Source organism: Leptodactylus fuscus, chromosome 11 (assembly GCF_031893055.1).
Source record: "Leptodactylus fuscus isolate aLepFus1 chromosome 11, aLepFus1.hap2, whole genome shotgun sequence".
In the NCBI taxonomy this organism is placed as follows: domain Eukaryota; kingdom Metazoa; phylum Chordata; class Amphibia; order Anura; family Leptodactylidae; genus Leptodactylus; species Leptodactylus fuscus.
Genome location: NC_134275.1, coordinates 50150595 through 50173842, shown reverse-complemented (window position 1 = coordinate 50173842; position 23248 = coordinate 50150595). Strand labels below are relative to the sequence as shown.

Genomic DNA, 23248 nt, shown 5'->3' with positions numbered 1-23248 from the left:
GAGAACATTTTGGGTCATACGAACACAGTCTTAGGCTGGTCTTACACGACTGTAGTTTTGCACTGCAAATGGTCCGCAATTGCGGGTTCAAAATTGCGGACCATTTACGGTCCCATAGTTTTCTATGAGGCCTCTTACACGACCGTAGATTTTGTCAGTGGTGTGGCGCGCCGCAACCGTGGTCCGGACAGTATACCGCATGTCCGTAATGGCCGTGCTTTTAGGGCACGGCACGTCCAATAGAAGTCTATGGGCGCGTGCATTTTTGCGGATATACACTGAACATACATCAGTGTATATCCCTAATTGCGGATGTCAACATGTGTGTTTTGTTTTTGCGGATCCGCATAATACTGATACACACGGAACGTTGTGGCCGCACTTTGCGGATGTCTGCGGAATTAATTTTTAAAGTGAAATTTGTGTTGCGGATCCGCAAAAACCACTACGGTCGTGTAAGACCAGCCTTAGGCCTTCATACAACGGCCGCAACGTCCATCCCGACAGCCCAGGGGACTAAGCTAAGCCTGTCGTTGTCTAGTGTGTGCTGGTGCGAGGCCATATTGTCTTCCTCAGTATCTTGTGCATTAAACTTATTACAGGAGGTTTTATTGAGGGATTTAGGCCGTAGGTTATTATTAGACATAAGCTCAGCTGACTACGACGCCATTTTGAGCCGCCACTAATCCAACAGGTGTAACAGGCTCAGTCACACACGACCTTCCGCCATAGACTTGCAAACTACAACTCCCCTAATGCTTCGCGCCATGACGTCATCCTAACTCCTCCCCCGCCACTAATCATCTGGATCGGCTCCCCCCCTCATAGCTCTATCCGATTGGTTGCTTTCCAACCCGATACAAGACTGACCAATCAGCGCGCTCTCTCCCCAGCCCGCGCCCACTCTCCGGAAATAAACGAAGCTTGCGTCATCTTCGGCAAACGGCCTCGGTTGGCTTTGTGATGTCACCGGCAGAGCCGCCTCCTCCCAGTCCTGCGCGGCCGCCATCTTGAGTCTGTATTCTTCTCACTGCGCCACGATACACGGAATCACCTTCTCCCAGGGACTAGCACCCCAAAACCCCACCTGTGCCCCCCGCAACCACCTCCCCACCCGCCATATCACCTCACCCGAGGCCAAAGTCTATAGAGGCGCCGCAGTAGTAGCCTATAGAGGGGCCGCCGTGTTACAGTCAAACCACACGTGGACTCATGTGATGTAGCCAAGTGACATTAAGTCGTGCCCAGACACTTAATGGTGTGTAATGGCCGTGGAGGGCACCAGTGTCCATCAATCCTCCTCCCCAACATCAAACCATGAAAGTGAACACAACCTCCTCTTCCTCCCCGCCGAAAGGTCGAGTAACAACAGAGTCTGTGTGTCTAGAGTAACCCTTGTGTCCACAGGTCTGGAGTGGGGGCTGGGCTGGGCTGAGGGGGGTCCTGAGCAGCTTTGGGGGGTCCTGTCTCCTCTTCCTGAGCCCTCTCTGTATTCTATAGGTGACTCTATAGCTGCTCTTATGTCATAATCCACCGTGATGTCATCAGTGGGATCAGTAAGAGGAGACCCTCCTGCCCCCCCTCACCGGTTAACCCCCTGAAGCCCACCCACCGTGCCGTAATGTTATCTTATATGTAATATTAGTTGTTATATAAGGGGGGGGGGGGGGGTTAATATTTGGGGCTATGTTGTGTCCTATGTTTGTGTTGTATTCAATGCTGTTAATGTCAATAATGGAAAGTCTGCGCCGCTGAGGTGCTACAAGGGGGATTGTTTTGTAGAGTTGCCCCCGATTTATGTCGCCATATGTGTCTATAGGTTGTGCCTAATATTGCAGTCTAGCTTTATGAAGTGTACAGGACTGCAGTACCACACACAGCCTTTGGGCAGAGATGGCGCCGCTTCTGATCTTCTCTCCTGTTGCTGTTTGTGGATCCAATGCTATATCTGAGTGTACCTAGGGATCCCAGGGGCCCGTCTTCCAAGAGCAGTAAGGGAAGAGACCCCCTTTAAATGTTATTTTCCACACTGTTGCAGGCGGCAGCCCTGAGCCATGTATAGGAGAGAATTTGTGAGCACATTGTCTTATTCTTATTGCTTGGTGTATACGGGAGGATTTGTGCTGGGACCTGTTGTACTTCCCATGTCCCTCTATGGCCCCTGATTCTGTGATTTCGGAGTGACAGATGTGTGTGCTGCAGCAGCTGACTGGGGGATAGCTTACACCCCTCACAGGGCACGTAGAGCCCCCTATATGGGCATGAGAGGGTCACAGGCCTAGACCACGTATGTGATGTGTAAAGCCACGTTCACACCACTGGGTTTCACCCATAAATCTCAGCCCATGTTCTGCCTGGTTTACAACCTGCACCCTATGCCGGGAGAGAAACTCCTAGGAGTATATAGTTATATATATATACTGTCCTGTACTATAATCACTGCAGGACGGTATACAGGAGAGGACTCCGAGCAGTATATAATTGTATATTGTATTAGGAGACCCCAGTGATATATACTGTCCTGTACTATAATCTCTGCAGGACGGTATACAGGAGAGTACTCCTAGCAGTATATAGTTATATATGATATTAGGAGCCCCCCCCTCCCCAGTGATATATACTGTCCTGTACTATAATCTCTGCAGGACGGTATACAGGAGAGTACTCCTAGCAGTATATAGTTATATATGATATTAGGAGCCCCCCCCTCCCCAGTGATATATACTGTCCTGTACTATAATCTCTGCAGGACGGTATACAGGAGAGTACTCCTAGCAGTATATAGTTATATATGATATTAGGAGCCCCCCCCTCCCCAGTGATATATACTGTCCTGTACTATAATCTCTGCAGGACGGTATACAGGAGAGTACTCCTAGCAGTATATAGTTATATATGATATTAGGAGCCCCCCCCTCCCCAGTGATATATACTGTCCTGTACTATAATCTCTGCAGGACGGTATACAGGAGAGTACTCCTAGCAGTATATAGTTATATATGATATTAGGAGCCCCCCCCTCCCCAGTGATATATACTGTCCTGTACTATAATCTCTGCAGGACGGTATACAGGAGAGTACTCCTAGCAGTATATAGTTATATATGATATTAGGAGCCCCCCCCCCCAGTGATCTATACTGTCCTGTACTATAATCACTACAGAACAGTATACAGGAGAGGGCTCCTGATATCAGATATAACTATATACTGCTTGGAGTCCTCTCCTGTATACTGTCCTGTAGTGATTATAGTACAGGGCAGTATATATCACTGGGGGGGGCTGCTAATACCATATATAACTATACACTGCTTGGAGTCCTCTCCTGTATACTGTCCTGTAGTGATTATAGTACAGGACAGTATATATCAGTGTGGGGGGGGGGCTTCTAATACCATATATATAACTATATACTGCTTGGAGTCCTCTCCCTGTATACTGTCCAATAATTTCACAGGTAAATCTTGCTCATGTGACTTTAGGGTAAAGCTGCGCCTCGCTGGTCACTGACCACTAGTGATGTCTCTTATTAGCGCGGCGGCGGCATCACTACAATGAGCGGCGGCTTTTCTTTGGGTCTGTTGTGAGTCGTCTCCTCTCTCCGGACACGTCTGACTTAGTGAGTCCAATCCTGCCGCATCTTTTCTTCCACCTCCATGTTGTTCCTCCTTCAGATGTATAAGTGATAACTTGAGTTACTAGTTTATAGTTTGGCCTTGTCCATGAGCAGCGACGTCCTCAGGGGTCACCTCCAGAGGTCACAGGGTCTTTACATTTGTAGGAGGAATCACAGAGAAACGGCGCAAGAGTAAGACGAGGTCCTCCCGGAGTATTATATGGAGGATACAGATATTATATGGCCATGTCAGTAACCTGACTAATAACCCCCGACACGCTGATTCGGGGGACCACCGACTCCGGAGTAGAGCGTGCTTAGTCATGTGACCCAAAGTCAGAGTGTCGCCCCAGGAGGTAGGAAGACTTGCGCTCCCTCCACAGAGCTCTGACTGTATATTAGGATCGTTACCTATAGGGCAGATGATTAAGATGGATTTCTGCCTTTACGGGTCCCTGATGGTGAATGGTGCAGATCAGCCCCAAGTTAGTGTGTAAACATCCTCCTATGGCTCAGGGAGCTCCACATAATCCCCACCAGTAAATATTTGTCTGCATTGTGTCCTAGCTATGAGTGTTCCTGGAAAAGCTGGGTCTTCTGCTGAATTATTACCCAGCTTTTCCAGGGCCTGGCCCGTTTACTGAGCACTAAATCTTCTGGGTTATTTCAGTTTGGCTTTATGTGTCGGTGGCTTTTAGTTGGTTGAATAAGCCCCCTCCGGGTGCGATACGGAGGGCTGGGTGTATATAACAGGCCGCAGAGGGTACGGACCTGGGCTTGGAGGCGATAGAGGGGGTCTCACAGCGTTGGGACTGAACTTTGAGAGCTGTCCATAGAGATGCTAATACGTCTGCTAAAACGGTGTCCACTTTCTTGGCGTGTTCCTTGTCCAGCTTTTGGGATCTGTTATTCTGATTATTAGACTTTGGGTTTTAAGTTTTTCTGATTTTAACGGTGTTTAGTCCCAGTTGTTTAACCCTTCTGATGCAATGAGGTGCACCATTGCTATCTGATACAGTTGGTGTCTATAGTGTAGGCCGCTTTATAGCATTGACTGGGCCGAGGGTCATGTACAGAGCCCGTCTGATACACAATACGGGGCCGGAAGCAGAAACCTCTGTCCGTTGTGTAGTGGCTGCCAAGCACTTATACTGCAGCTCAGATCACATGGATGTGCCGCCGGGCACCTATACTGCAGCTCAGATCACATGGATGTGCCACCGAGCACCTGTACTGCAGCTCAGATCACATGGATGTGCCGCCGGGCACCTATACTGCAGATCAGATCACATGGATGTGCTGCTGGGCACCTATACTGCAGCTCAGATCACATGGATGTGCCGCCGGGCACCTATACTGCAGCTCAGATCACATGGATGTGCCGCTTGGCACTTGAATTGTAACATGCCCCATCATTTTGTGTCCAGCTACTGCCTGAGATTCACATTTTATCTCCTGTCCCTATTGAGAACACTTGCACACTTGGCTGTTGATAAGGAAAAGGAGAGAGCCATTGGCCAAAACAGGGTTTATCATCATGATTTATCATCATGTACCCCATTTGTGTGGCCTGATATTGGGGTGTTTGGGCTCATACAGGGCAGTTTTCTGTCAATTTTACAGGGTGGTGCGTGTCCGCGTGTGTCCGGAGTAGGGTGGCGCTTGTTCGGAGCAGGCCGCTGCATGTCCACGCGTGTCTGGGGTAGGCTGGTGCATGTCCACGTGTGTCCGGGGCAGGCTGATGTATGTCCACGCGTGTCCGGGGTAAGCTGGTGCGTGTCCTCGTGTGTCCGGGGTAGGATATTCTAGTTGTCTGACATTTTTGTGCAGGGTTCGGGGAGGGTTTTGTCGTGCCCTTTGCTTAGACATATCTGCTTGTGTGTGTGACCTCTCCATAGTCATTTGTAGCCTCATATGATATGCTGCTTATCGGTTTCTTACAGGTATACGGTATTATATATCTATATTAGTATTAGTATTTTCTCCAGGTATGGAGCGTTGCAGTCATCGGGCCATGTATTGTAGGTGAAGGTTTGGGCTCATTGAAAAGCCTAATGCAGAACTTTGTATTGGATTCTTGTTTTCGGTCCTTCGTGCTCACGAGGGGTTAATCCCGTCCTCGCTGACTTCTGTGTTTGTAAAATGGCAGCGTGTGGGGGAAGGGCCTTGTCTGGCCATGGCTGGCAGCTCTCGCCTCTTCCTCCACCCACCCTCCATTTTAGTGACTTGCATTTGCCTCGCCCCTGCCGCCCGCCCTTTGACCCCGCCTCTCCCTCCTTCCGAGCTGCAGCATTATTATATATACATATAGCAACAAACACCCCCCAAATATCTGACCTCGCCATTGCCCAATCCTGTAGCTCCTGCTCTCATCACCTTACTTTCCCTTGAACCCCCATTGTGCTTTTTTTTTTTTTTTTTTTTTTAACTATTTCCCTTCTGGTGTAACTTTTCAGAGCCCCTTTCTCCTTTTCCCTCATTCCAGGAATATCAAGAAGTTGCTAAACCCCCTATTTGTTATTCTTGTGATACTGAGGATGTGAGTATAAGACGTCTCCCCAAACTGCCATGTCTTCTGTCAGCAGCCAGTGACACATTGTCCTTAGTCCTGAGCACATGGGCAGCGCCTGCCGTGTCCTGTTATATTGCATGTCTGTATATTACTGAGGTGAAATAAAAGGGTTTCTAGGGCCCGGCTGTGTATAGGAACGTCTGACCCCACTCTGGTGTATAGGAACGTCTGACCCCACTCTGGTGTATAGGAACGTCTGACCCTGCTCTTGTGTATAGGAAGGTCTGACCCCACTCTGGTGTATAGGAAGGTCTGACCCCACTCTGGTGCATAGGAAGGTCTGACCCCGCTAGGGCCCGGCTGTGTATAGGAAGGTCTGACTCCGCTAGGGCCCGGCTGTGTATAGGAAGGTCTGACCCTGCTAGGGCCCGGCTGTGTATAGGAAGGTCTGACCCCACTCTGGTGTATAGGAACGTCTGATCCCACTCTTGTGTATAGGAAGGTCTGACCCCGCTCTGGTGTATAGGAAGGTCTGACCCCGCTCTGGTGTATAGGAACGTCTGATCCCGCTCTTGTGTATAGGAAGGTCTGACCCTGCTAGGGCCCGGCTGTGTATAGGAAGGTCTGACCCCACTCTGGTGCATAGGAAGGTCTGACCCCGCTAGGGCCCGGCTGTGTATAGGAAGGTCTGACCCCGCTCTGGTGTATAGGAAGGTCTGACCCCGCTCTGGTGTATAGGAAGGTCTGACCCCGCTCTGGTGTATAGGAAGGTCTGACCCCGCTCTGGTGTATAGGAAGGTCTGACCCCACTCTGGTGTATAGGAAGGTCTGACCCCACTCTGGTGTATAGGAAGGTCTGACCCCACTCTGGTGTATAGGAAGGTCTGACTCCGCTAGGGCCCGGCTGTGTATAGGAAGGTCTGACCCCACTCTGGTGCATAGGAAGGTCTGACTCCGCTAGGGCCCGGCTGTGTATAGGAAGGTCTGACCCCGCTCTGGTGTATAGGAAGGTCTGACCCCGCTCTGGTGTATAGGAACGTCTGATCCCGCTCTTGTGTATAGGAAGGTCTGACCCCACTCTGGTGTATAGGAAGGTCTGACCCCAATAGGGCCCGACTGTGTATAGGAAGGTCTGACCCCACTCTGGTGCATAGGAAGGTCTGACTCCGCTAGGGCCCGGCTGTGTATAGGAAGGTCTGACCCCACTCTGGTGCATAGGAAGGTCTGACTCCGCTAGGGCCCGGCTGTGTATAGGAAGGTCTGACCCCACTCTGGTGCATAGGAAGGTCTGACTCCGCTAGGGCCCGGCTGTGTATAGGAAGGTCTGACCCCGCTCTGGTGTATAGGAAGGTCTGACCCCGCTCTGGTGTATAGGAACGTCTGATCCCGCTCTTGTGTATAGGAAGGTCTGACCCCACTCTGGTGTATAGGAAGGTCTGACCCCAATAGGGCCCGGCTGTGTATAGGAAGGTCTGACCCCACTAGGGCCCGGCTGTGTATAGGAAGGTCTGACCCCACTCTGGTGCATAGGAAGGTCTGACTCCACTAGGGCCCGGCTGTGTATAGGAAGGTCTGACCCCGCTCTGGTGTATAGGAAGGTCTGACCCCACTCTGGTGTATAGGAAGGTCTGACCCTGCTAGGGCCCGGCTGTGTATAGGAAGGTCTGACCCCGCTAGGGCCCGGCTGTGTATAGGAAGGGTTGACTCCGCTAGGGCCCGGCTGTGTATAGGAAGGGCTGACCCCGCTCTGGTGTATAGGAACGTCTGACCCCCCCCCCCTTGAAGAGCTCTGGGGGGTGTCTTGATTTTGGCAGAACAGTCTGCAGTACAGATGGCCATTGGTTTTGTCTTGGGTGTCCTTAGTTAATGGTTGGGGGAGGGGGGGGGTAAGTTGTCGCGCAGATTTGTGCTTTAACCCTGAGTGTGCTGGAGTCTTTCCAGTGCTGAGGACACTCCTACTTTTGGAAATGTAATAAACTTGCTGAACGTGGGCAGAGCCGGCCGCCGCCACGCCAATCCTGAAGTCTTATGGCCAGGTTTCTGCCTCTGCTCCCGGTTCGCGCCTCATAAACGATAGTTTTGGTTTTAACATTTGCTGAAACGTTTCTATAGCCAGCTATTGCCCAACTCCAGCTCCCAGCATGGCCTGTGTCGGTCCGAGTAGCTGACGTCTTGTGTGCTGTTATATCTCTACCCTGTGCTGAACGTTTTGTATGAGACCCGGCAGTTCTTCCTTTTTGTCCTTCCAGTCCCTGTGATTTGGTGTCTGGTAGTTGTGTCCCAGCCCGTTTTAGTATTCGGGGCATGTACAGTAAGGATTACATGATGCAGCCGACCTGTGCCTGTAATCTCGTTTTGTAGGAATAAAGCGCAGCGATCCCGGGGAGACGTCGCTCTCTGTAGGATTCTTATACCGTCACTAATAGGTTCTAATGTCGCCCTCACTCAGGGCCCAACCATTTGCTTAATTTTCCCCTAATTGAATGGCGTTTCTCCAACGCTCCTGAGAGATCAGGACAAAGCAGATGAGCAGCGGTTGCAATAGCGCCCCCTGTTTATACCCGAAGACTTGGATATATTTGAGGCCCCTGGGTGGTGGAGTCAGAAAAAAGTTCCCGACTCCGACTTCTCAGTAAAACCTTAATGATACAATGATGGATGTTCTAATAATATTATTGATATTTCATATCTGCGCCAAAGTCTCGACCTTAACAGACCCCATTGTAGTCCATTGTGGGGTCATCAGGCTCTATTAGCGTCTGCCATTCATTGTTCTAGATCACTGATGGACCAGAACAATGGACAGACCAGCATAGATGTCACTGACTGAATTAGAGGATCTTTCCATCTGCTGTCGGCCTTTCATGAAGGAGTCCGTGTTTTGGCCTTGTAACTCCAGTTTGAGGGGAGGGGGTCTGGTATATGAGGCTGCGGGTCCTCTGATCACAGAATATGAGATGTGGTGACCCCTGTATTCATGGTTGGGGGGGGGTCTGACTACACATTGTTATTGGATTACCACTTTGTCCAGCATCGTTGACACCCCAATAAGGTATATAGTCAGAGCCAGTCCTGTCTGTACAGTATATAGATCTTCTGCTCCTTCGCTGTCATGGTGGCGCCTGGAGCTACCATTTACTTATATTGGTAGCAGAGACACTTCCAGGGACCCCGATCTGCCCCAATCCGGAGTATAGGTCGTCAGTATTAATTATATTAAGATCCTGGGCAACCCCTTTAAGGGGTTAATTACTTTTTTAATCGCCCGATGCCTCTAACGTGAATAACGTGATCCCTCCCTGTACATGAGAAAGTGGCTGCACAAAGCAAATGGGGTTTTATTAGTATTTGTAAGCCATATCAGATCAGTATTGGGGCTGATGGTGGCCACTATCGTGATGAGTGGATGATTCTGGGTCCCTTCTGAGACCCCCCCCCCCCATCACGTGTCCCCATCTTCTCTGACACCCATGGGTCCCCACCTCTGCTCTGCAAGTTTTAAAACATCATTTGTAATATAAAATGTGTGATAAAATTTGTTTTATGCCGCCCACACCACTTTCCCCAAAAAAGCAGCAGAGATTATTATTATTAATGCCAGAACATTGGTGTAGATACGGCTCTAGGCACACGGGCCGGCAGAGCTGCATATAAAGACTGGCGTCACACTGGTCTTCATCAAATTCCTCCATATAGTGTAACCGGAGCGGCAACCCCATACAGACCATGGACCCCGAGTGTCATATTGTAAGGGGCAGATCAGACACTTAAGACCTCTCCTGTGACAGGGGGTACGAGTCAGTCTTGGGATAACCCCTAATATTAGTAGTATTATTTTTGCAGATTTCATGTGCTCTGATGTGTCAGGCGGTATACTGCTATACTGCATATCACCTGTCCTGGAGTAGGTGCCTTCATCCAAACTCCCCCCCCCCCCCCATTAGTCACCCTCTGCCACCTAATATGCTCCTTCCAGGACCTTAGACTGTGAAGATGCGACCCCTTGTCCTAGTAAAACAGCACCAACCCCTGCTCATAATACTAAGGAATGGTAATGTTATCCTGACGTGGGGGTATCGGGAGCAGATATATGAGGAGGGGGAGGCACATGGTCGCTGTCAGTAGTATCTGAGGGTTTACATAGCAATGTGTGCTTAAAAAGAGAGGTCACATTGTGGCCATGTGACTTATTGAAGAAAGGGAAAGCAGGTTAAGGAAAGACGAGGGGAGACATAGAGTTTACAGTACCGCCATGATGGGATGGGACGTCTATGGGAAGTCTTACAGTACCCCCATGACGGGGTGTGACGTGTATGGCAAGTCTTACAGTGCAGCCATGATGGGATGGGTCGTCAATGGGGAGTCTTACAGTACCGCCATGATGGAATGGGCTCTAGACCTGATATTTGCTAATACACAAGCCTTGGACTTGCTTGGCCTGGTGATGGTGAGCACGCGCAGCACCTTGAACTCTTCTGTCTTCTTCTATTATAGGGAGGATGGTGAGTTGGAAGAGGGTGAGCTTGAAGACGATGGGGGAGAGGATGCTAGCCATGAAACCTCCGAGCCTGCGGCTCCAAAGGAGAAAGAGGAAAAACATCACAGCGAAAATGAAGACGAAAAGTCGCACCGCAAAATGAAAAGGAAACGCAGGAAGGAAAAAGAGAAGCGAAGAGCAAAGAAAAAAAGAAAGTCAAAGCACAAGGTAAATAGAAACGTAAGACAATGAGCGCCGCATGGACAGGGTGCAGACTGGTGCGGGTGATTATCATGCGGGCTGAGCAGTGTTACACATGTGTGATGCGTTTTCTTTTCCCCCCTTGTCAGCGCCATACATCCTCTAGTGACGACTATTCCGACTACAGTGATGACTCCGACTTTAGTCCTAGTGAAAAGAGTCACCGCAAATACAGAGAATACAGCCCGTCGTACCATCCGGTGAGTGCCAGCGATCTGTCTTGTCTCACATTTTCCTCTTCCCGTCTATTTCTTGGGTCGCAGTAATAGGCCGAGTGCCCCGAACGCTTCACATAGCCACGTGCTAGGGATGTGAAGAGTTCTCCCCCTGCCGGACTGATATTGACCTCAAAATCTGCCTCAAAAACGTCTTATTCTTTTCAGTGGGAGTTAGTCGCAGCTTTTATTCTCTAGAGGCCGTATAGAGTGCGCGCGGTGTATGTGTCGCGCTGCCATAGGTGTAAGCTTGGCACAGTGTATGTGTGTAGCTTGGACTTGGGATATCTGCTGTTCGCTGCGGTAGATTACAAGGCTTCTGTCTCCACACAACCTGTTTTTCGGAAAATCCGTCTTGAAGTTTAGAAAGTTATAATTGTTAAATAAATCGGTGAATGGGCCGGGTTGTTTATACTTTAATATAAGTGATGCCTTTTGGAGTTAGAACCTTCTTGTTTCAGAAAACGTCCAATGTCGTCACTTTTACTGCGGAGATCTATAACTGCACACCTAGAACACTCAAAAAAAAATGGGGGGGGGGGCACTCACCTGAGCTGGTGAGTGCCCCCCGGTTTTTGACTCTTGTAAGTGTTTTCTATTTGCTATGTCGGGACGTGAGTGGCGGCTTGCAGGGCTGGTCTATTCTTTGCACTCCTGTCACCGTGAATGTGTCACCGGCCGCTGCTGCTTTTCTCGCTGTTCCATGTAAATGTCCTATTTTCTCCACATCAGCCGTATCCACCACATAATGCCCCACCTTCTAAAAAGAGCTACCACAGCATGGACAGCAAGAACTATGGCATGTACGACGACTACGAAAACGACCAGTACGGCGAGTACGAAGAAGATGAAGGGGAGGAAATGGGAAAAGAAGATTATGATGATTTTGCCAAGGAGCTCAATCAGTATCGTAGAGCTAAAGAGGGCAGCCATCGTGGTAGAGGTGAGGAACCAGTCTGCACTATATATATATATATATATATATATATATATATATATATGAGTGACATTGACCACTGGATAACCACACTCAGTATGGGACTCCAGACTAGTCGTGTGCAAAGGGAACAAGTTAGTCTAAAACGGAAGAGAATATACTACCAAGCCTGGCGTAGAAAACTCCTTATAGTGTTACAAACATGAAAATCTCTTCATATCTTCAAAGTTGCAACTTGTCTAGGCCTTGTCTGTGATCTGACCTCGCCCAGTAAGATCCAGATATCTGCTGTCCTATATATGTTGTCATTGATGTATGTGACTGATGTACGTAGTAATCCTGAGACAAGCCTGACTCTGGCAGTAAGGACATTATACAGGCTGTTGTATACACTAGGACAGTCAGGCTCTTATCATCCAGTTATGGTGTGGAGGTTGTTTTCGAGGGGTTTTAGGACTTGATCTATTGCTTGGGTAGGTCCTCAATATTCAGATACTGAGGTGAAACTATTGTCACTCCCAGCACTCAGGTGTAAGAGGCTTATTGTATAGCAGAGCACCATGCCCCCTCAGTCAGTAAACCTCTATAGATGTCTGTCCTATAAGATATTAAAATCCTTAAAGGGATTCTACCATTAATTTTTTTTTTTTTTTCTTCCTATCACGTCGGAATAGTCTTAAGAAAGGTTATTCCTCTCCTACCTTTAGATATCTTCTCCGCCCCGCCGTTCGGTTAAAATCCTGTTTTCCACTGAGTGGCCCCCAATGCTGCGAGAGAACTCTCCAGCGCCACCTCCATCTTCTTCTGGAATGGGGACTTGACGCATCTTCTTCTGGGGGTTGGCTTCAAACTTCTAGGCCTAGGGCAAAGCCGACTGCGCATGCCCACGGCCACAAGAAAAATGACCGCTTACACAGTATTGTAAGCGGCCATCCTCATGTGGCCGGCAGGCACGCGCAGTTGGCTTTGCCCGAGGCCTAGAAGTTTGAAGCCAACCTCCAGAAGAAGATGCGTCAAGTCCCCATTCCAGAAGAAGATGGAGGTGGCGCTGGAGAGTTCTCTCACAGCATTGGGGACGCCCCCAGTGCTGCGAGAGAACTCATTTGCATACCTACGGAAAATGGGATTTTAACCAAACGGCAGGGCGGAGAAGACATCTAAAGGTAGGAGAGTAATAACCTCTCTTAACGCTGTTCCGACGTGATAGGCAGAAAAAAAAAGTTTTTAATGGTAGAATTCCTTTAATACTTTCCTACTATAGTGTGATGCTTGTAGCATTATATATCACGGAAAATAACTCCAGGACATTGTTTCTGTCCAAGGAATGAGAGGAAGGATTAGAATGTTACGAGGTCGAGGACGAGGCCTGATCCGGGGGAGAGGAGGCTACAGGAGCAGGGGCCGAGGAAGAGGCTACTCAGGAGAAGAGAACCAAGATGAGGAGGAGATGTATGACGAAGAAATGGAGGTAAGTGACATGGTACGGTGACAATGCTTATACGCGGTGTAAGGCTGAGACTCCATAGCAATGGCCATTAACCCCTTCCAGTGTTTAACTATGGCGGCCATCATCAGTGCCCGGTGTCTGCTGTTTTATACATGCGCTAATGCCCGCACCGATCGCGGGCATTTACCCCACTGGCACCTCGGTTACCCGTGGGAATCTGCAGACCCTATAGCCTATAATGGGTCCAAAGGGTTTCTGCCTATTTTATATTGAAATCGTCTGCTTGCAGGAATATTCTCTAACAATTTTAATTTTCACTTGGGTAGTGTTTCCCCTGCAGGGTTCTTCTTTAATGTGCTGTTTTTTTTTTTTATCTATTAATGTGTTTCCAGTACGGTGATGAGGAGATGGGTGACGAAGAGTATGACGACTACTCCAAAGAGCTGAGCCAATATCGCAAGTCTAAAGAAGGCCGAGGCAGAGGTGAGGCTTAACCGGTCCATAGATCTAAAGGCCTTATTAGTTCGACAAATGCTCAGGAACAAACACTCGTTCCAGCGCTCGTTCCCCACGATTCTGAGGAAGGATCGGGGAACCCTCGCTCTATCCCATGTGCTTGGGGGATGGGCACGTTCTCAGCATCAGAAATATCACCCAGTCTAATAAGCTCTTAATAGCAAAAGGTAAAGATTATCTGTATTTAGTCACTTTGGTGTGTTCTGCTTCAGGATACTATAGGGCCCGTGGTCGGGGACTGCGTGGACGAGGATTTAAAGGCATGATTCGCGGGAGAGGAAGAGGTAGAGGGAAAGGTGACGAAGATGACTACTATGAAGAAGACGGAGTAAGCAGAAGACTTTTTGTTTTTTAAGTTTGCCAAATGTAATTGTAAAGAACCGGGCGTAAAGCCTAAGGTTCACTCCTGGTATCACTATTATCAGAGATATCACTATTATCAGTGGTATCACCAATATAGCTGGGATTACCGTTAGTACCAGTATCCACTATTATTAGTGATATCACCAATATAGCTGGGATTATTATCAGTAGTCTCGCCATTATAGTTGAGATCACCATTAGTACCAGTATACACTATTATTAGTGATATCACCATTATAGTTGGGATTATTATCAGTAGTCTCGCCATTATAGTTGGGATCACCATTAGTACCAGTATACACTATTATTAGTGATGTCACCATTATAGTTGGGATTATTATTATGCTACCACCCTAAACTATAAATCCTTGGGTCCATCCTTTTTGACTCCTGTAGACAGTACTGGCACCCAGATTGGTCGTCTGCTGTTATAGCTGATGCTTGTCATGGAGTAGAGAGTTGTGTGTTCAGATACGTCAGCTTGAGCGCCAGTGCTAGATACGGCTGCAGTTTGACTGACCGTATATACTGCCTGTACTCACAGTCGTCTTTTTTGAGCAGGATGGAGGAATGTACAGGAACGACTATGACAAATCTTACCATCGGCAAGACAAGAAGGGGAGAGTCATCTGTAAATACTTTGTGGAGGGCCGGTGTACCTGGGTGAGTATAGTCATTGTTTCCCGCCTGTTTTTTTTGCAGGCTTTTTGTCTTTTTAAATAATTACCTGAGCTTAGTGCACTTCTCTATTATTACTTAAAAGACTGACATTCTCAATGTGTTCAATCAGTAGCCTGTCACTATGGTGAGGCTGTCACTACTGTGAGAATGTCAGTATATCACTGCAGCGAGCCTGTCACTATGTCCCGAGCCTGTCACTACCATAAAGCAAAGCAAAAATCTCCAAATGAAAACTGATGGGTCGGTGACAGTCAGAGGGTCTGGGTTAGGAGAGGGTGCGACAAATCGAAGCCTGCACCATTGGTGCAGAAAGACACAGTGAATCCTCAGCTCATACGTAGGGTCACATATAGGGTCAGCCGTTCCATACAGTTATGTATTTGTGAGAGCTACTTATTCTTTCACATTTGGACAAAACTTGTTCAGATTGAACCAGAAGTGAAATTATTATACTCTGGGGTCTCTTCAGCCCCCCGATTATCATAAGTGGAGCCCCAGACAAATGCCAGACACTTACACTCGCCTCCCCTTACCCCTTCTGGCTTCCAGGTCTCTGATCGGGCCTTTGCAGTCTCATCATGACACATGAACTTAAATCTTTTAGAAAATTCAGGTTGAATCCGTTTGGCTCTTCTCTAGACTTGACCATCTCATTTCTGAACGCAGTTTCTCTAAATGCAATAAAAGTTTTGATTCCTGATTTTAATCTTCTGTCTTTTGCAGGGGGAACATTGTAATTTCAGCCATGATGTGGAAGTCCCAAGACGCCGAGGTCTTTGCAAGTTCTATATGACGGGTTACTGTGCCCGAGGAGACAGCTGTCCGTACATGCACAATATCCTTTGTAAATGTGGTCGTGTATGTCCCAATCTCATAGATGACTGTGATATGAGGAGTCGGGTGATACCAGCCGTGTCCATAGGTTTCATTGTATTGAGATGTTTTCCTTAATATTTCTCCTCACATGACTTCCCTTGTAAGGTTTATCACACGACAGGCAACTGTGTTAATGGTGACGACTGTATGTTCTCTCACGACTCCCTGACAGATGAGACCCAGGAGCTGCTCGATAGGGTGAGAGGGAATAGTCAGGGGACAATGGGGAAGGTTTTGTGTCGTCTTCCAGTCCGTTTTCTTCACGATGTGCTTGATGGTTTGTTATATCTCCTCAGATGTTGGCAGAAGATGCAGAAGCTGGTGCAGAGGATGAGAAGGATGTGGAGGAGCTGAAGAAGCAGGGCATAAATCCTCTCCCTAAACCGCCCCCTGGAGTCGGGCTCCTGCCAACACCTTCTGCTCCTTCTGGACCTTGTGAGCCATTGTCCCCAACGTCTGTTACACCTAGTGCACCCATACCAACCTCTGGTGGCTCTAACTCTGGCCCTCTTCCTGGTGGGCCAATTCCTGGCGGACCAGTGTCCGATATCCAAATGCCTGGAAGTCCTTTATCAGGAAGCAATTTTGAAGGACCATCTGGGCCAGTACTTGAAGGTCCTGTGCTTGGAGGTCAGGTTCTTTGTGGTCCCATGCCTAGTGGCGGCCCTATGCCAGCCGGACACATACTTGATGATCCTATGTCTGGTATTCCAGTTCCTGAAGATCCAATGTCAGGCGGCCCAATGCACTCTATGCATATTGTGCCTAGTGAACCCTTGTCACCTGAAGGTCCAATTCCCCCTTACCAAGGAGGTCCCATGCATCCTTACCAAGGAGGCCCCATGCCACCTATTCCAGTTGGACCTGGAGGTCCAGTCATGCCCCCAATGCAGGATGGGCCTGGGATGCCAATGCTTGGAAGCCCAGGATCTGGAGGTCTTCCAATGGAACCAATGCCAGAAAGTCCTCCCGGATCTGGTCCTATGGATCCACAGATGTGTCAAAGAAAAATCCCTTCTCTCTTTGAGATTGTGGTGCGTCCCACGGCTCACCTGGCTCACAAATTGGGCGTTAGGTGAGTTACAGTAAATAAGCAGTGAGATCGATTAATGTATCGACCCCTTTATGTATGTATGTATGTGTGTTATATTATATTATATTATTGTTTAGACCACCTGGTCCCCCGGGCGGGCCTCCAGGACCACCACCACAAAGGTTTCCTGGCCCCATGCATCATGAAATGGGGATGGAGGAAGGTCCCCCTATGATGCCTTTTGGACCCGAAGAGGGCGCTGAGATGATCGGTGACGGGCCTCCGGCCCCAGACTTCTACGGTGAATATTTTCCAGATCCCAGTATGGAAATTGGCCCTAATATGATGGGAGACGCCGGTATGTAAAGCTTCTAACCACTTCTGTATTGTGCTGGGTTGTAATTCATTGTTCATCTTGTAGAATTTTTGGACTGTGAGGTGATTTATGGTCACATGACCTGCCGACAGACCCCTGTTTGGTCCATTTATTCACATTTCATAGTTTTATTAGGTCAGTTTATTACCTAAAATGGATTATCTCCAAAAATCAACTTAAGGTTTCCAAGAAATAAAGATTTGGCCCATTATATCACTCGGACGTGCCTAAGGAAGGGTACAGTCACACAGAGGAGTTGGGGTTTGCCTCAGTGTAGATTGTCCCATATAGGGATTACAATGTACATTTTCCCTATTAGTACGTCTTTGTAGAATGGGAGGAAATCCACGCAAACATGGGGAGAACATACAAACTCCTCGTAGATATTGTCCTTGGCAGGATTCAAACCCAGGTCTACAGTGCTGCAAGGCTGCTGTGCTAACCACTGGGCGACTGAGCTAACCACTGGGCCATCATGCCGCCCCTCCTCAATGCTAAATTCTGTCCTGAATCTGCCTGTCATTGTGTTGGATGAGGAGCTGCGTCCTGCTCCATGTGGTCGTGGGACCCAAGTCTGAGTTCTGCATTGCTGCCTGCCGTATAGTGGAGAGGAGTGTGAGATTGAAGTCTGCCTCAAATTCCTCTTCACTTTTCGCCTTGTGATTGGGCCCTTAAATGGATTCTACCATTAAAACCTTTTTTTCTGTGGATAAGACGTCGGAATAGGCTTTAGAAAGGCTATTTGTCTCTTAACTTTAGACGTGGTCTCCGCCGCGCCGTTCCTTAGACATACCGGTTTTTACCAGTATGCAAAAGAGTTCTCTCGTAGCGATGGGGGCGGGCCCACTGCTGCCAGAGAAGTGTCTCCAGCGCCGCCTCCTTCTTCGTTCACAGCGTCATCTTCAATGTGTTCCGGCGCAGGCTCGTAACTTCGAGCAGACTGCGCAGGCATACAGGCCACGGGAAAATGGCCGCTTGCACAGCATTGTTAGCGGCCATTTTCCCATGGCCTGCGCAGTCTGCTCTGCTCTGCTAGGTTACAAGCCTGCGCCGGAAGAAGACATGGAACATGAGGCGGTGGACGAAGAAGGAGGCGGCGCTTGGAGACCCTTCTCTGGCAGCGGTGGGGACGCCCCCATCACTTTTGCATACTGGTAAAAACCAGTATTTCTGAGGAAGAGATGAATAGCTTTTCTAAAGGCTATTCCGACGTCTTATCCACAAAAAAAAAAGTTTTAATGGTAGAATCCCTTTAAGCATAGCCAGTGATCCAGGTCACGTTACAGCTGGTGACGTCTTGTACAATGTGCTTGCCGCAGATGACTTTGCAGGTGGTGTTCGTTTCTTACTTGGCATATCCACAATGATCAGTGTTTGCTGAAATATAATCTTGTCGTCATTAAAGGGATGTGCGATACTGAGGTTGGCTTGAATCCTGCTGTTTGCTATTATATAATTTTGGTACCTGCCATCAGATCTCAGGGACTTTGACATGTTGAGAGAAATTGCTGATCTCAGAAGTTTTACTCAGTCTTTCCTTTCTTTTGTTTTTAGGCGTCTATGAAGACTTTGGCGGTATACAGGAAGACCCTCGACAGTACCACGAGCAACCTCTGGAGCCGGGAACAGATAATCCTGATGCGCCATCCTCTCTTAACAAAGGAAATATCCCGGACTTTTTGCCCTCGGCCCAGCGTGCCCTCTTCCTGCGAATTCAGCAGAAGCAGCAAGAAGAAGAACGAGCAAAAAGATCGTCTGGAAGCTCCGTCCTGGAGAAGGACAATGAAGAAGGTGATGAAACTATTAAAGTGAGGTCCCTGTACCTGACGTAGCTCAGTATAACTGAAAACGGCCAAAAGCCACCCTAACAATTCCTGCCACCCCCCCCCCCCCCACCCCCCCATAGTTGTGACACCTGCTCCAGTACATGGGTGCACTGTGGCACCTGCTGGAGACTGAGGGTACTGCACCTTAGTAAATCTCATGTCTTGACACTGCGATGGATGAGGGTGGTTACTGTGCGATGTATCACTATTCAGGTTATCAGATACGTTTCATGACCGTCACCGGCCCTCGGTTTTCCTGCCTCACTTACTAATCTTTGCTGGTTTCTGTTTTTGTCCAGGTGATACCGGTAACTGGTATTCCAGCGATGAGGAGGAAGGTGGGAGTAGTGTGACGTCAATACTCAAGACCCTGCGGCAGCAGTCTTCTAACCGCACCGCTCAGCAGCTCCCAGCAAGAGACGCCGGCACAGGGGGTCCCGTTGATCCCCGTCTACAAAAGAGTCAGGCCAACACATCCATTCGTCCCACAGACCCTCGCCTGTCTCGGGACCCTCGGCTTTCACGAACCATTGATTCCACTCCAGCTGAGGTTGGGCCCATTGACCCAAGGATGGCCAGACATACGCCCCAGGCCAAGCAGGACTCTCCAGTTGGTAAAGCAACTGCCGAAGAGGAAGAAACCGAGAGACTTCTGCGGGATAAGACTGTTAATATCCCGTTAGACCCTCTCCCTGGGCAGACATTGAGAGACCCCCGAAGCCAATTACAGCAATTCAGCCACATCAAAAAGGATATCAGTTTGAGCAAGCCGAGCTTTTCCAGGACTGTTTTGTGGAGTCCTGAGGACCTTATCCCACTGCCCGTCCCTAAACAGGACTTCATCCCAGTGCCAGCAGCTCTACAGGCTATGCCAGTGCATGATCCTCGACTGAACCGTCCCGCCACCTCAGTTACTAATGACCCACGTCAGCGGGCAGCCGCGCCCGATGCACCAGCACCTAATTCCAGCCTCCCTGATTTCGAACTGTTGTCGAGGATCCTGAAGACCGTCAATGCTGCTTCCGTAACAGCGAGTCCTGCACCTGCACCAGCCGAGAAACCTTGTGATCCTCGAACTCGCAAACCACCTTCTGACCCAAGACTGCAAAAATCAGCAGAGCCTCCAAGACCACCCGAGCCCAGCCAACCCCTTCCAGTAATACCACCTGCCGAAAGCACCCCAACAATTGCCCCCTATGATCCCCGTCTGCTGACTGCTGGTGGGTTAAGCAAACCTAGCGGCCAGAGTAATGTCCTGAGCAACATCAGTCTGTACGACCCCAGGACAGGGAACAAGACGTCCACTGAGACTAGTCCTAGTGAAACGGCCTCAAAGGGACCAGAGAACAAATCCGCCAGTAAATCAAAAGAGCCGCTCTTTGTGCGCAAGTCTGCACTGGACCAGCCCGACGCCGACAAACCAAACTCCGAACCTGCCACGGACCGATATAACAGTTATAACCGTCCGCGTCCTAAGACACAGACTGCTGCCGAGGGCGCTCAGGCCGCTGTCCACAACCTGCCCGTACCCCCTGTCTACGGCCTGGTCAAACAAGGCGCCAAGTCAGGCAGCGGCAGCCCCTTCGCAGGCAACAGCCCGACGCAGGAAAGTGAGCAGGACGCCGGATCCTTGAAAGATGTTTTTAAAGGGTTTGATCCCACAGCGTCTCCATTCTGCCAGTAGTGGCCGACTAACACCACCTGTATACTTTTATATACTCCCACTACCGCTTGTGTTAATCCTTCTGTATATAAACCCACAATGTAAAATCTGGGCGATCTGTTTTTAATGATGAATCAGTATCTTGTGTTGTGACTGATCCTTTCTTTTTTGTACATTATTTTAAAGTTTCTTCTATGACTATAGACCTATACGTATGTATATACTTCTAAGAACAAAGCAGCTTATAGAGGACCCGTTGTCTCTTCTGACCTGCCCGTGTAATAGAACGCCATTCTGCTATTCCTCTTGTTGTTCTTCCGGGAAATCTATAGCTATATTGATGACTGGTCTTACCTTTCCTCTTGTCAGCGGGGCCCGTCACTATGTAGGGTCACGTCCCATTAACTCAGGGATTGGTGACGCTTTGTTGTCAATGTCTTTATTGTATTACCAGGAGGAATAACTGATGGATGACACAAGATTTGTTCCAGGAATAGCTGTTTTATGGCACTATTAAAGGGATTCCACCATTAAAACCTCTTTTTTTTTTTTTTTTTTGTGGATAAGACGTCGGAATAGCTTTTAGAAAGGCTATTCGTCTCTTACCTTTAGACGTGGTCTCCGCTGCGCCGTTCCTTAGAAATACAGGTTTTTACCAGTATGCAAATTAGTTCTCTCGCAGCAACGGGGGTGGGTCCCAGCGCTCAAACAGCGATGGGGGTGTCGCCACCGCTGCCAGAAAATTGTCTCCAGTGCCGCCGCCTCCTTCGTCCGCAGCATCATCTTCAATGTCTTCTTCCGGCGCAGGCTCGTAACTTCTAGGCCTCGGGCCTTGGGCAGAGCATGCGCACAGGCCACAGGAAAATGGCCACTTGCACAGTATTGTTAGTGGCCATTTTCCTGTGCGCCTGCGCAGTCTGCTCTGTTCAAGGCCCGAGGCCTAGACGTTATGAGCCTGCATCGGAAGAAGACATTGAAGATGATGCTGCGGACGAAGAAGAAGGAGGCGGCGCTGGAGACAATTCTCTGGCAGCAGTGGGGACGCCCCCATCGCTGTGAGAACTGATTTGCATACCGGTAAAAAACTGTATTTCTAAGGAACGGCGCAGCGGAGACCACGTCTAAAGGTAAGAGACGAATAGCTTTTCTAAAGCCTATTCCGACGTCTTATCCCCAAAAAAAAGGTTTTAATGGTAGAATCCCTTTAATATGTCGGGAGAGGTGACGGCTCCTCTGTATAAGAGGTAGAATCCCAATCTGTATAGTCCTCCTCCGTTGTGTTGAGCGCACACGACCTTGTGTGAACAGGCAGCTAAGTTCCTAATATACTGTACAGAAAGCTGGGTATGTTCTCTCACCTGTCCTACCCTGCGGCATTGTGAGAGGCCTCGGACTGGATACGACAGATGCGCCACTGTACATATATATATATTTATATATATAAATATCATTTTTATACCACATTTATGTATGTGCTATATTCTACAAAGAGGAATAAGTAGAGAAAACCAAAAAAAATAAAGTATTTATAATCCAAACCATACAGCTTGCCATCAAGTATTGTAAATTGTTTATTTAACCTCCTCCGGGCGCCATCTTGGGTTGTTTTTTTTTCTATGAATCTTCTCAAATTGTTTTCCCATATCGCATGTCAATGAACGTTGATGGAGATGATGATGGGCCGTTACGAGTGTCCGCACTCTTCATCTTGACCTCCCCATCAGTGACAGTCTCTTACAGCTCTCTGTACAGGATCAGGGTGAGCAGAAAGGGTTAATCCGAATCTTTCCCTCTATCATGTGTATAGGCCATCACTACAAGTATTAGGGACACAATGGTTGATGTATTAATAAGTAACAATGCCTTGTCTGTGTGTAAATAGCCGTGGATGACTGCTGCAGAGAATAAATGGAATTTTTCGTATTAATCTGTCTCTGCTCGTGATTTCACGGGGTCAAAGGGGGCGCAACATGAACAAATTGTGACCACCATCTTGTGTGGGACTGAATACCACAATGGCTGTCCGAGACTCCTGTATGAACAGAGCGGTAGTGAGCATGCTCAGCCGCTGCTGGAGATGGCTGAGCTTGGGGACCCCCAACCATTAGACGTGTATCCCGTCAATGGGCGATACATCTTATTTTAGTCCAGCTGAAATATGTTGCATTTACCATCCTCCTTCCTAGTTGGTGAGTTTTGTGCCACAGATGGGTAGAATAAAGGAGGTCACAGCTGTGGGGATTAAGCACCACCACTCCGAAATATTTCCATGCACAGCCCCAGGCCTGTCCTAGTCATCCTAATAGTGATGTTAAAAAGCCTTTCCCGAAAATGTCTCCTTTCTCTGGCCTAACTCACTGGGGGACACAGTGGGTGTTAGTCTGGCCGCTAGGAGAACCAAAAACCGAACCTGTAAGCTCTGCCTCTGGACAATCTGTAGGGGGCCGACA

The 23248-nt window shown here is 48.6% G+C and overlaps 1 protein-coding gene across 1 annotated transcript; it reads left to right on the top strand.

The window, feature by feature from the left end:
• The first annotated feature begins 995 nt into the window (after positions 1 to 995).
• Positions 996 to 22746, top strand: ZC3H4 (zinc finger CCCH-type containing 4). Its single transcript, XM_075260107.1, has 14 exons — positions 996 to 1357; positions 10622 to 10832; positions 10955 to 11065; positions 11813 to 12023; positions 13340 to 13485; positions 13857 to 13947; positions 14193 to 14308; positions 14905 to 15006; positions 15748 to 15861; positions 15991 to 16098; positions 16197 to 16975; positions 17071 to 17291; positions 18864 to 19100; positions 19435 to 22746. Exons 1-14 carry the CDS (start codon positions 1266 to 1268, stop codon positions 20817 to 20819), a joined length of 3924 nt encoding a protein of 1307 aa, XP_075116208.1. The 5' UTR covers positions 996 to 1265; the 3' UTR covers positions 20820 to 22746.
• The last annotated feature ends 502 nt before the right edge of the window (positions 22747 to 23248 follow it).